Consider the following 14524-nt stretch of genomic DNA (forward strand, 5'->3'; position numbering starts at 1 on the left):
CAAAACCTTACTTACAGCTTGTCACAGTTTACTTACAGTCCTCAAAATTTTTGCTCGCTGCTGAATTACCCTCGAGGCATGCTTAAGTGTGACATATGCAGCTACTCTGCTATATGAACCACGTTTTACTCGGCACTGAGCAAAATGGTCTCTCGGGAGGCAAACAAACTGGAATTAAAAGGCCCTTTGTAAGCCTCGGTTCTGTTTATCCACGTTCTTCATGCATGGGGCTCAGCTCACTCATGAATTGATGTCTATATGGCAGCCATTCAAGGCTTTAGACCTAAAACTGTATGTTGGTTTGCGTTTAGTTCATCTGCCAGGGTAGAAAATAAAAGCTTGAGTCAGCATAGATGGATGGATATAACCACGTATGACGAAATGCCCACAGAACCCACACTGCCGCAGATAAGAGATAAAAGATGGGAGAAATCTTCCTGCAGTCCCCTCCCGCAATCACGCACAGGACCCAACACACACACTCTTTTCCTATTTTCCTTTATTCTTTTTCTCTGGAGAAGCACAAAACCTACGCTTTCCCGGGCGGGACCCCCCCGCCGATGCCGGCGCAGCCGCCGTGAGGCGAGGCCGGGGGCCAGGCTCCTCCCCGCCGCCGCCCCTCGGCGGGGACGTGCACTGGTTCGGCGGGCTATGGAGGCCGGGCGGCGGTGGCTGCGGGCGGGCAGCGGGACACGGGCCGGGGGCAGCGCCCTGCTGGTGGCCGTGCTGGCGGTGCTGGTGGTGCACGGCGCGGCCGCGGAGGCGGAGGATTCGCGGCCGCCTCGGCAGCGCGGGGACGAGCAGTGCCACTACTACGCCGGCGGACAGGTCTACCCCGGGGAGGCGGCGCGCCTGCCCGTCACCGACCACTCGCTGCACCTCAGCCAGGCCAAGAGTAGGTGCGGGGCCGGCGGGAGGAGGAGGAGGAAGAGGAGAAGGAAGAGGAGGAGGGGGGGGGGGGGGGAGGACCGGAGCCGTTAACGGCCGGGGGGGGCGGTGGGGCCGCCACGTCAGGCCGAGCGCCCGGGGCGGGGCGCCCTGTGCCCGGGGTCCCGCCGGGAGCGTTTGTGTCCCGCCCCGCGGTTCTGTCGTGCCAAAGGGAGAGCTGATCTAACGTTTAACTGGTAATCACCGGGGCCTGCCGTTAGAGAAATAGGAGTGGGTTAAGAAAAACGCGTTATTAAACGATACACCAGCATGTTTTGCGCGCCCGCTGCGATCCGAAGTACTGAAAAGGTCACCTCGCGCATTTTACCTCAGGGTCGTGCCCTGTCACGGGCCTCCTGCACCGCCTCGCGCGTTGCAGCACCGTGAGGGCAAACACGCAGAGGGCAGGCGGGTTGTACATCCCCACAACAGCAAAAGAGCTGCTAATTAGGCAGCAGTACTGCTCACAGCCAGCCATCACTGGGTTTGGTTCATCGCTTTTGTGCCTACATGGGTTACTTGCTCTGTCAGATGCAGGTGCAGACAGCTTTGTTGGAGTTGCAGTAAAATGTTTAGGGACAGCTCTGCCCTTGGAAAGTCCAGTTTTGTGGAGCAGAGTGGAGAGATGTCCAATGGTTTTAAGGTTTTAAGTCCTTTCCCTGCACCAAGCCAGGACATAACTTCCATTTTAATCGTTTGCTAACAGATGCAATGAGAAAAATGGAAACACAATCAAGATATCTGTAACCAATATCATTTGTTTTTTCCTCCCTTTGTAATGCAAGTTATTACAGTATCCCATTTTTAAAGGGAAAAAAAGCCTTTAATTTAAAAACATGTCAAAATACAGTATGTTTAATTTCTCATCTGCCTTCCTCCTTATCTGAAGGTTAGCTGACCTTCAGTCATATCCTACAAAGTGATATGATTGGGGTGGCTGGTTTTTTTTTAACGAACAACATACTTGAAACACTTCTGAAAAGCTCTAAATAACTCGGGCATCAATACCAGCATTCACTTGAAAAACAGTCCCTTACCTACAAAGACTCAATAAAAAGGCATTGGAGAGAAGTCCTGAGCTTGGTATATGATCAGAAAGACTTCTACAGAAGAGTCAAGAGGAAGAGCATTTCTTTTTTTTTAAAAAAAAAAAAAAAAGTAAACTGAAATTATCAGTCATGGCTACTGATTTTCTGTACTTGCATTACGGTATCCCTTGTGTGTTATACAAAGTGAAACCAACAAAGACCGTTACCACTTACAGGCATGGCTGTGTCTGATGTTTTGAGGTTTGTTTTTTTTTTGCAATCTTTGTTGTATATACCTTCTAACTATATTTTGCAGCTGTGGGTTGCCTGAGAAAAGACGACTAACAATGAAGTCATCATCTAGATAATAATTAAGATTCCATATATTTTTCTCAACAGCAAGATAGTTTCCTGGGGCTGCATGTCAATGTCCTTGACATCACAAGTATACTCAGATCAGTTGGGTTGCACATTATATCTCCAGCATACCCTACATTTGTCTCAGAATTCACATTGAAAATAGTACATATGAGAATAATTTCTAATATTTTAAAATTCAAGGTTAATCCCTTTCAATAGTAAATACCTTTCATCGGTTTTAATTTGATTTCTTTTAATACAGCCATCTTCAAGACACAATTTGCTTAGGAGTTGTAATTTAACATATACTGCATTTTGAGGCGTTTGCTTCTAAACATGTAGCATATATTTTCACATGGACTTGAACTGCAAGTAGATTTTCATGGCTGAAGAGTAACAATATGAATTTGGACCATCTTATGCTTCTGGTTCACAACACTATTCACAAAATAGTGTACTTTCCCAAAATCTAAAAGAGTTTCTCCTTCAGTCTGACAGATGTTCTGTCATGAGTTGCTAGTGAACATGTGGTTTGTTAAATATGCAGAGAGAATGTTTGCGTGGCCTTGATTATGCGATTGTGTGAGTGATTCAAAAGGCTCATATATAGCACAAGTAAGTCAAATTAATTACTTTCCACGCATACTTAAATGTACAGGTCTTCATCATTCTGTAACTTCTGCCAGCTTTGAACTTTCTGAAGTAGTAAGTTTGTTTCTGTAATTGTGTGTGGTCGGTTGTTTTTCAAGCAAAGGAAAGAACAGTCGTCCTTGTGCATGAGCTGGCTCATAAGCAGCTTTGTTTGAACATGTGCTTTGTACTCTGACTGTAATTTGAATGTTCTTCGTATTCCAGTCTCCAAGCCAGCACCGTACTGGGAAGGAACAGCAGTCATTAATGGAGAGTTTAAAGAGCTGAAATTAACCGACTATGAAGGAAAATATCTTGTGTTCTTCTTCTATCCTCTTGACTTGTAAGTATGACCTGAGTAGACAAATCAAGTGCACCTACAGTAGGCCACTAATTCATTCATTCTTCTCTTTATTTGGGGGGGGGGGAGGGTCTCTTCTGTTTGGAAAGGGTTTGGGGAAGAAAAAGGGAGTGATAGAAGGAAATGCATTATTTGTATTTTCATCGTGCGTTGGTAAAATTACAACACAATATTTGTCATACTAGTGTTGTCTGCTGCTTTGTGTCTCTGTGTAAAAATAACCTTTGGTCTGTAGTACCCAGTAGGCAACCTCTATATTTTATGTTATGCTATAAATTGCTGCTGCAAACAAAGGAGAGCATCCCATCTGTATTTTCCAGATTATATGTGGGATTTTAAAAGATGGTGTTTTCCCTTTAAGTTCATCCCATAACATCCTAAGAACATTTAACATTACTCTCCTTTATTTGCAATGCAGTAAGTCCACTGGCTGAGTGAAAACATTTCTACTTTCTACGAAACAGTCCCGTTCTTTCCCACAAAATGAGGAAAAAAGGAAGCAGTGTAGTGACAAAGATGTATAACTAGCTTACTTTTATATAGAGGAATAACTTGCCTCTTGGCCCTTAGCTTCAAAGTCCTAGAAATTGTGATTTTTTACCACATTATTTCTTCTGTAGTGGAAAAAATTGAAGTGAAAATAGTCCGTATCTGCAGACGTACGCTGTAACAAGAAGCTACCAATATATTCCTCTGAAAAACTTGGCATGTTGTGCTTAAATTCAGCCCCTTAATATTCATAAAGTCTAAATGAAAGTAACTATAAGAACACTTATTATCCAGATTTCAAACTGACTGACTGTAGGTCTCTAATATTCAGTAATACAGTGTTTGTATCAAGGCTAGAATCAGACTGGAAAACTTGTCAGGCAGCATTTTGGTAAATAATTGAAGAAGCGGTAAAAAAATAAGTAAAAGCTGAAATATTTCTGATAAATACACTGCTCTATTTTTTTTTTACTTAAAAAAATTAACTGCTTTGAAAAAGCAACTTATTAGTTAAACTGAGAACTTACTGGATGCTCATGAAATGTTGACTATATTTTCTTTTAAATTATCTAGTACATTTGTATGTCCTACTGAGATAATCGCCTTCAGTGACAGAATTGAAGAATTCAGAGCAATAAATACCGAAGTAGTAGCATGTTCTGTGGACTCAAAGTTCACTCATTTAGCATGGTATGTATCTTATGCTTGTCTTCTAAAAATTATTCATGGGTCCATCTGAGCTGAGGAACTGTGTCCCCAGATTTACAGCCTGTGTAGGTATATCATAATATGTGAAAGCGTGATGCTATTGATACAAATGTTAACATTATTTTTCAGTGGTAAAAAATGTTAACTCTAGTATGTGAAAAGTACCTCTATCTTTGAAGCTTGTTTAATATGCCTTGCTCAGAATATGTCATGTTCCAGTCCAAAATACGTCAAATACAAAAAAAAAAAAGAGATAAGGACGCCAGTCTCTGTAAAAGTGAGTTGCACTCTCCCAATTCATTAGTATGTTGGACTACGCTGGTATAAAGCAAATATGACTGTAAAGAAAGAGGTCTTTATTAGTAGATATGGCCAAATACTGCAAAAGATCTACTGAACCATAGATAGCATTCATCTTCCTTGTGTGCAGAGCAAAAAAGAGAATTGTTACTTGCACAAAATCCTTCTGTCTGTACTGTTCTGTTTTTTTGACTTGAATTGGTGTAGAGAACATAAATCTTTATGAAGAATACATGTGTATCTCATTTCTTTCAAAGGATTAATACTCCGCGAAAACAAGGAGGACTTGGACCTATGAAGATTCCCCTTCTTTCGGATTTGACGCACCAAATTTCAAAGGATTATGGTGTATATCTGGAAGATCAAGGGCATACCCTTAGGTATTTCACTTGGTTACACTTCGTGTTGTCGTGGAGTAGTACTTACCATTTCATATCTAAAGATGCTTTTGGAATTTCTTTTTAATGCTCTCCATTGAGCGATATATATTAATATCAAAGTGGTTTTTGTGTGTGTGTGTGCAATAGCATGTCCCATGATCTTACACTGTGAGCACTTTGAGCTCCTGTTTATAGTATATTAGCAAGCCTGCCGCTAACTTGCAGCATATACATACAAAAGAGCTTACCTTCTCATTTACACAGTTAAAATGTTACGGTAACACGTCGTGCCAGTTATTTATCCTTACACAAAGAAAGTAATTTGTGCTAAGAAACTTTCATGTGAAGTCTTCCTTTAATTCTTGAAAAATATGAGGACTCAGCAGTCTGACTGGGATCATAGTAACCCCCAAAGATGCAGGCATTCTTTGTTAACAAGCTGTGCATCAGCAGACTGCAGTACTGTTACGAAGCAAGAGCAGTTTTGGCTTGAGAATTCATGCACAGACACAAAATAAGTACTCAAGAACACACACACAAAAAAAAAGCCGTAATGAGTCAGAACAGGGGGCATGTTTGATAACCCAGTGTAACAACAGGCATCAGCAGATGCAAGGGCAAGGCAAGCATGCAGCGAGAATTCCCCAGAATTGCTGTTACTCAGGGACCTCCCAAGTCAAGACTGGAGTCAAGACTGCTGGTAACTAACAGCCCTAAATGTTGTATCTTTTGTAAACTTGATTAGTTCTTTTTGGGAACCACCGAACGCCATAGCATCTGCAACATCCCCTGGTAGGGCCTGCCAAAGTTTAGCTTTACATTCTGCATGAAAGTATCTGTTTGTTTGTTTTTAATTTGCCCTCGGCTCATCTGATAGCCTGGGTAGAGAACAGTGGGTCAGTAGTATTCTAAGGAGGTGGGTATTGTGTAGTACTTGCGGAGACCAAATTCCTCCCATCCAGCAGACATAAAAGCGTGCGAATGCAACAATGTAATTAGTTCTGTTTCCTACAAAACATATATATTTATTTTTTCCACAGAGGCCTTTTCATAATTGACGATAAGAGAATCCTTCGACAGATCACCATGAACGACCTTCCCGTTGGGAGATCAGTGGATGAAACTCTCCGTTTGGTACAAGCATTCCAGTACACAGACAAACATGGAGAAGGTGCTCTTTAAAGTTATTTCAAGTTGAAGATAGTTTTACTTACGCTGAAAGTTGTCTTTGTAGCTTTTGGAAGAAAGATACTCAGGAGCATTAGGGACTAGCCTTATGAACTGACTGAAGTGGTTTGGCTGTCCTGCTACAAAATCTGTGGTCCTCATTCCCCCCTAGGCTGTTTCTAGTGTGGTAGTTTACATTTTGCTTCACATCTCTGTGAACTCAGAGCATAAAAGCATTCCCCAGTCTGAACTGAGGCATCGTGTAGTACCTGCCAAAAGCAGAAGGCTCAAGGAAACATAACGTCCTGAATAATCAGGCCAAATATTTCAGTATGTTTTGACATCCTGAAAGAATTGACATGCAGGCAGTCCTTGTCTTGTATCGTTTGTTGATGATCTGTGACAAATAACTGAGAGTGCTTCACATCAAGAAACACGGTGTTACTGTGTTAGACTGCCATTCCTGTGTTCTTTACGAGCACTATGAGATCGTTTTCCCCTGACAAAGCAGCTTTCACTGACTTGTCATTACTCGGTCTCAAGTATGGCTGGCTATATACCCCCACTACGGTTCAGGCACAGAATGAACCTCTCACATGTTTTTAAATAATACATTTAAACAAATGCATCAATTAGAACATTTATTTAACTATTAATACACATATTCAGCAGTTTAACCTCCATTTTAACTCAGTTTCACTTGGTATTTTGTCTGATAGCACACCGTAAAGCGTTGTAACACAACAAAACTCATTCGGCTAAAGCCTCACAAGGAGACTTCTGAATAGATGTGCAACTGTACTGATGGTCACAGCATTTAGTTGCACTGCGTGTGAACTGCATGCTGTAATCCATTTGCTCCTTAGCAGGGCTTCAAATAAAATCACTCAGTCTCTTCTGGGAACTCTGGACTGAGAAAGGTAGATAGGTCTCTGTGAAGTCACCTGAACTTTATTATGAGACTTTCACGTCCAGGCGGAATGGGTGTTCGTTTTTAGATGCTATTTTGCCAGTGCTTTGTCTAAAAGTCTAAGAATTAAACCAAGGTATAGACATTCACCCAGAAATGGGCAGTTTTCAGTTAACAGAAGTGCTAGGTGGTATCAGTCATGAACTGGTACCGATGCCATCCCTTGTACAACAAAAACTGTGTATCTATTCGTGGCAGATACTTAAATCTGACACTTAGTGCTGTTTTACTTCAAGTTCAGAAAGGGAAGTGTCTGTAACTTTACTTAGTGCAAAATTTAAGTGTGTTATTTTCATAAACTATCTTTTTTTTTTCTTCCAGTTTGCCCTGCTGGTTGGAAACCTGGCAGTGAAACAGTAAGTCATTTTCGATATTTAAATGCATGTATTCTTGGAAAACACACAATTATCGTTTCCACTAAAATCAAGTCCAAACTGTTTGCAACTTTCAATAAGATGATATAAATTGACTCACAACATTATAGTTAAAGCTTGAGTGGAAGTCGGAAGCTCCTGCTTCCAGTTATTTGACCATACAAATTGTTGGTTCTGTGGAGTCTCACTGTGGGTCCTAGGCACTCCCCAGGAAAAATGATACAAGCTCACAGGCTGCTTTCAGCTCTGACAGAGACAGTGTGCTACTGTCGGAGCACCAGCAGAGAGCACTGCTTTGCTATGCAGGAGCTCTTCTGCCTTTCTCCGTACTCGCCTACAAGTGAACACAAGCACAAGAGCTGGGGTTCAGATAAACACCCATTGAACTCATTTGTCTTCTCTGTGCTTGGATCAAGCCTCAGCAGAATAACAAAGCTTTTACTAGAGGTCTGAGCTGCCTAGTTCAGATGAGATCATGGTCGTTCATTTGAGAATGTGGCTTTCTTCTGAATCGTCTGGTGATGACTGAGCATTGTTGTTTAAGAGCTGTCTCAACAAAAAGCAGGTCCCAGCAGCCTCTAACTAAGGAGAGTAGTGAGCATTTTAATTGATAATAAAAAGAAGAATGTTTCTTTACTGGATACGAAAATTTTCCAGGACAATTGAAGTCACCTCTTTAAAGCCAGCAGAATATTGTCTTAGTGGACAAAGTTGGATATTAAGAGCATAAGGTGAAAGAGGACTTGCCAACGTAATAGACACATTCTAGCACCGAAAAGTTCTGCCTTCCATAACAACGGATTACCTAATAATACATAGTCAGTTCTCTTTCTCCTCTTTGCAAAAGATGCAGATAACTTAAGTAGCAGGGTAGTTCAGAAACACTTTCTCAAAGATGTAGCCTTTCCTTGTAAATGTGTTTGATTTAATTAGATCAAACCAGAGGAAGCCATGAGAGTGTGGTGGCCAAGGGAAGAACTGTAAGTAAATTCTAAGGCACTTGATTACAGATACTGGTTTATTAAAATATCTTGTTCTGGGGGCAAGCAACATAGAGGTATTTGCTCTCATCTGCCAGAACTCTTCCTTTGGTAGGCTGCACTCTCTCTTCCCCCAGTTAATTAAATATTACTGCTACTGCTGTTAGATGTCTTTAAAGATGAACAGTAATCTAATATCAGGTCAAATTATAAATTACTCTTCCATGCGTTGCTTGTGGGTTGGCCTTGGCATCATCTTTTGAAATATTGTGCTGTTCTGGTTTCACAATTTGTTGCATTTGCATAATTTTGTTTTTTGACTAACACTTTCATTTTTGTTTTTTGCACAGATAATTCCAGATCCAGCTGGAAAACTGAAGTATTTTGATAAATTAAACTGAAGCTCACTTCTCTTGAATTACATAGGTCACGTTCAACTTGATTTTTGCCAATAAAATTTCCTTAATTTTGTTAACTTCCATGAGTTTGATTAATATATAACTCTAATTGCTTAAGTGCAAGTCTAGCCTGTTTGAAGCACGGCTACGTTATTAGTTATTCCTATGAGATACGTGTTTGCCCTCTAAGTTTTGGTTAGGTATTTGGTTTTCCCAAAAGATATTTTTCTTAGCAAAACTTATGAATCTAAGCCCAGCATGCTATGGACAGATTGCTTCATTTCTGCAAAAATCTTGTCTGCTTGATCACACCCTAGAAAATAAGCTGGAAAAGAGTCACTTGGTTAAGGTATGTCACATTATAGTCCAGTGGAAGTAGCAGCTAACCCTAAAGCCAGAAATACAATTGCTGGATTAAACTTCCAGTTTGTCCAAAGCTGGCAAATATTTCTCATTAAGCTCCTAAGCTTATAGCCAAGGCTACATAACTTGGTACAGCTGCATGTAATACAGTACTGCTCTTCTAGATCACCTTATTCAAGAGCTGAACCAGGAATCCTTTTTCTATGCTTGTATTTGTAGCAGGTATGCTGATAAGAACAATTCCATTTCACGTGGTCTGAACCTTCCCAGGTCGTGTACTGGTACAGGTGTATGCGCTGGTTAGTGTCCTGCACTGCCCCACTCATTAGCTATGGCTCCTAGTTTTAAGGGAGTAATTGTCTTCCTCGAGGTAAGTGTTGACATGCCCCATGGCCATCAGAAACTTGTTGCTGATGTACACAAATTTATTCTTTCAAGGGGCAAACAGTACAATCACCTTGTAAGACACACTTAATTCTTGCATGCACTGGAGATCCCTTTCATAAGAATGTCTTTTCTTGCTCCTTCCCACCTCTCCGTCTTTAAAGATAGCATTCTAGGGTTAGTGCAACTGGAAAAACAGCACCTGATACCAGAAGTATCCCAGGAAGAACAGTACCTGATACCAGAAGTAAACAGAAGTAAAGTTACCTGGCTTTGTAAAGGTCGGTGAGCATTGACCAGCTGCCCAGTTTAGTCACTGCACAGAGAGAGGCAGAGGCGGCTGCTTCAGCTCCAACACAAGCACTTGCCTAAGCACACGCCTAGGGCAGAGGGACCTTACAGCCTTTCGATTACAGCCTTTAGCAACCCTGAAACACCAAAGATGACAACAGGCTTGAATAACTCCAAGCAACAGCAGCACGACTAATGCAGGCCCAGCCTCATGGCTATTCATCAGCAGCCCAAGGCATGAAACAAGCCCAACGTACGTGCCTGCACTGTAGCAGTTGTGCCCTCCTCTCCAGCAACACCAGTAAGACTTCGCCTGCCTCTCCGGCCAGGTCACTCGTTCACACCGAGTACTAGCGGAAGGAACCTTTGTTACACCAAGCCAGCAAAGTGAGACACAAAAACGGAGCTAAGTTTTCGCCTGTGTTTTAAACGTTTTCCAGCCTGCAGCTCCTTGCTGAGCCAGGTGAGTAGCAGCTTAGAGGAAAAAAGCATGGGTTGTATCACAGCAGCATATAACAGCAGCAGCAGCATCAAACAAAAGCAGACATGGAAAGCTGTACCAACCCTGAGCCAGGAAAAGAAAACAGCACCAAAACACTGAGGAAAAAAAAAAAAAAAACACTGATCTGCACACTTCTTTGAAAATAGCACATTTAGGTTCACAGCAATGTAGCTATACTGAGTTTAAAGGCCTCAGTCCTCTAAACACTTGTAAGAAATGGGCTAAGGAATCATTAAGAAAAAAATCAACAGGAACAATAAGCCTTAAGGAAAAGTCCTTAAGCAAAGACCCACCTCCCCATGTTATCTTACATATTTGAAATGAAAGATTATTTCCATGGAAATAAATGAGAGATTTGGATATGCTGGCAGGGAAGTTTAAGAAGAAAGAGACTGAATTTAAAAAAAAAAAAAAAAAAAGTGGTGTTTGAGACGGGAGAGGTGGGAAGTGGGGGTATGTAGAAACAAAGGCAGCAGCTCAGCTGCACACTGCCTCCGGGGAACAGAGGGACAACTAAGGAAGGGTGAGATCCATGAATGAAATAATATTGGAAACTTGAGGGGGAAGACACACTGAAGTCTGTCATTCTTGGACTTTTATGAGGATTCACAGAGGTGTAACACAAGGCAAGCTGAAGACCTTGCTATCACCATCTACTAAAGCCCTTCTCTTGCTCTACTATTGAGACCTTGGTTTCCAAGTAGCCTGAGCCCCCGTGTGCCATTTAATGGCATCAGCTGATTTTTGTGCTGTCCTCCATTGTACAACAGCCTGAGGAGCAGCTCTGAGCAGTCCCGAGCTTCCTTGGGTAGTGGTTCCCCCAGCTCCAGGCTAAGTCAAGGAAGCAGTGACAGAAAGTAGGAGTGGAAACTAACAGGACATGAACATAGCAGATACACCTCTTCAGAGTGTAAGCCTCTCTCTGAACTGACCTTTGCTGGAAGGATCATGGTCTTCGACCTTCACACATTACATGCATCTGAGAAACAGTAAAATAGCAATGAATTGATGAGGTAGCTTTCAGGATGATGCTAGGATAGCTGCAACTTCAGAGGCTTAAAAACATTCGTTGAGGCTGTTTTATATTATACAGTCAGCATGTGGAGATCTTCCAGCAAAACCGCTAAGAAAAAAAAATAATTTCAAAATCAGAGTCTAGTAGTAGCATTACCTTGGATAGGATTATCCAGCAGGCAAAGCAGTTTAAATGTTTGCTTTGCCCTTCCATGTTCTGATCAACAAACGGACTGCTGCAGTCATCCTCCTAGTCTGGGGCTCAAGTTTTGCCGCGTATATTTAGCCCATCTAAAACACGCCTGAGCTGAAGGAGACTTGCTGGGACACTAAGCAGCATTTGAGTACGTTAGTATCACGCATGGGCTGCAGCTGACAAAGACAAAATACAGGCAGTTCCAGTTGAACTCCTGAAGTTAATTCTAACTCATTCATGGTAATGAAATGCTGAGGCAGTAGGTACCAACCTACTTCTACATGCACAACCAACTCTTGCCTACTGCTTGGCTTAAGGGTTTCTAAGGTCGTCAGTAGACCTAGAAGTGTTTTGTGCCCAGCTGTAGGATCAAGATCTTCAAATAAGCATAAGTGGGACCAAAATTAAAATCCTAAATATTTTTAGGCAACAAATAAAAGCCATGATATCTTCTGAAAGGAAAAACCATCAGCAAAACTCACTGAGATTGCACTGAGCATCCTCAGCACTGCTTGAAACACGTCCCTTCTGATTTTGGTGCACAGAGTTGAATCTAAGGATCTGATTTAGAGACGCTGCTTTGAAAAATACTGATTGGCATCACAACCACCTCAAATTAATTCAAATAGCCTGGGCAGTGCCAGCTGCACTGGTCTCTTGCAGAAGACACAGTGGTCTGCTCTGCCCCTGCTTTCAGCTGAGATCTGAAATGGCAGCAAATTGCACCTCACACAACTCTGCCCCCCGAGCCCTTCCCAGGGCCAGTATTCACTGGCCTCTCTTGGAGTGCATGAAGTGCAGATGCAAACTTGTCTTTTGAAAAGGAAAAAAAGACAAAAGTTCCAGGGCTCCAATTTCTTCCAGCCTTACCAAGAGCTGTCCTCGAGCCCAAGCCCATGAAGCCGTATCTCACAGACATACCGAGTTTAAAATTCATTCAGCAGAGCACCGACAATCAAACAAGCCTGTCAACAGACAAGGAGTGAACATACAGTAAAACCAATTAAGTATGCAGTAATTTTGGAGAATGTTTCTGAACTAAAACCCTCACTCCCTGGCTGTGCTGTGCCAGCAAGTTTCTTCCATGATTTAGTGGCAAAAGTTTCATGAATATTTGAAGAGGGACTACCAGAAGGTGTTAGGGTGAGTGTAAGTAAATAACTTCAGGCTTTTTAAAAAATAAAAAAAATAAAAATGGGAAAATAGAGACATTTAAAACAAAGTGCTTGTTCAGGTCCTGAGCTCAGCCAACCCCAGAACTCATTTACATCAGCAACTGAGAGGACCAGGGGAGGCAATCCAGCTCCTGCAGATCTGCTCCTCCATGGCACGATGGCACAGAAACATTTCCATTACAGAGCTACAGCCAGTTACACAGCTATGTTCACTGTAAGTAAAGAGATCTTCTATTAATAACTCTCGGCTTGAGTGATAATGATTCATCACAGCAGTGAGGGGCTGGTCATTAAGTTACAATACAAACTCAGCATTAATTACTATGGTAAAATATTTCTATCCTCAGTGTGAGATCTAAGTATTTATCTCACACAAACGTACATAGAGACATGCATAAATAACATTCCTTGAACAAAGATTCATTTACCTATTATCAAAGATAGTGACAACTTGGAGTTCGTGTCCCAGACAAAAAATAGGTGACAAATTCTTTGTGTATTTATTACTATATGTAAAAGATGTAACATACATATACATATTTGTATATATAAACACCGAGGTTCTGCATGACTGTAAATACATTTCTATAATGACTGCAATTGTGGTACGTGATTACATTATCATGAAGTACAAAAACAGCAATTCTCTCAAGCATCTTCATTCATGAGATAGTTCCTTTAAGCAACTTCATTTGTGGGATTTGTTTTCTTCACTGCGTCCAGAGGTTTTGATGTCAAGCCTTGCTCTCTACTCTATAACCTTTTTCTCCCACCCCCTTCCGAAGGCTGAATTTAGAAATTATGATAAATTCATATTCAAATATTGATACATATAAAAAGCTGGGATAGATTTTCAGTTCTTTATTTGTTCGGTCAGTCAAGTATATTCCGCTTCAAAAGAGTTTTAAAAATAAGGAAAACAGAAAATATAATGCATACCCAGAGTAGCATAACCATTACGGAAAATGACTAAAAACAGCTGAATCAGCAAGAGTGTAACCAAAGGGGAAAACGACATAAGGATCTGGAAGCTTGATCTCTCTGCAATGCATTAATGCCATCTGGATCAGGTAACATCCCTGCTCCTCCACTGGAAAGCAGCCTAACTTACAAATACAGGCAGCAAATTCTTAGAAAGGAAAGACCAATGTGCAACATGTTTGTTGTAACATTCAGCCTCTTTATAGGAGTAACAGTCAGCTTTTAGGAGCCACGAACATCATACTATCCTTCTAGCAACAAATAAAGCTGCTCCTAAACATTGTTTTTTTTTTAAGCTTTCTTATTCTGAAATACAAATCTCAACACCCTGTTTTATCGACTCATTTCATGCATCTGTGCTGTCACATCACTTCTACCCAGTGCTTCCTGATTTCACAAACTTTAAACCTAGAAGAGACAGATGAGTCCATTCTCATGGGTTATAGAACACCACAGTTCATCCATTTAACCTGCCATGGAGCCCAGCTACTCCAGTTTAGGTGTCCACCTGGCACACAGAGAACATCGGTCTTGATTTGAAGGTAT

General features: G+C 41.5%; 1 protein-coding gene across 2 annotated transcripts; it reads left to right on the top strand.

Annotated features, from left to right (window-relative positions):
• The first annotated feature begins 602 nt into the window (after positions 1-602).
• LOC118156979 (peroxiredoxin-4-like) lies at positions 603-9153 on the top strand. 2 transcript variants are annotated; one of them, XM_035311237.1, is made up of 8 exons: positions 603-895; positions 3171-3288; positions 4369-4485; positions 5061-5183; positions 6224-6354; positions 7642-7676; positions 8628-8674; positions 9025-9153. In XM_035311237.1, the coding sequence occupies exons 1-8, from the start codon at positions 652-654 to the stop codon at positions 9026-9028; spliced, it is 819 nt and encodes a 272-aa protein (XP_035167128.1). In that variant the 5' UTR covers positions 603-651; the 3' UTR covers positions 9029-9153. The 2 variants fall into 2 exon arrangements, with proteins under 2 accessions (XP_035167128.1, XP_035167127.1); XM_035311236.1 differs by lacking the exon at positions 8628-8674 and having other exon boundaries at positions 604-895.
• Positions 9154-14524: the final 5371 nt, after the last annotated feature.

This window comes from Oxyura jamaicensis (assembly GCF_011077185.1).
Source record: "Oxyura jamaicensis isolate SHBP4307 breed ruddy duck chromosome 1 unlocalized genomic scaffold, BPBGC_Ojam_1.0 oxy1_random_OJ106682, whole genome shotgun sequence".
NCBI lineage: Eukaryota > Metazoa > Chordata > Aves > Anseriformes > Anatidae > Oxyura > Oxyura jamaicensis.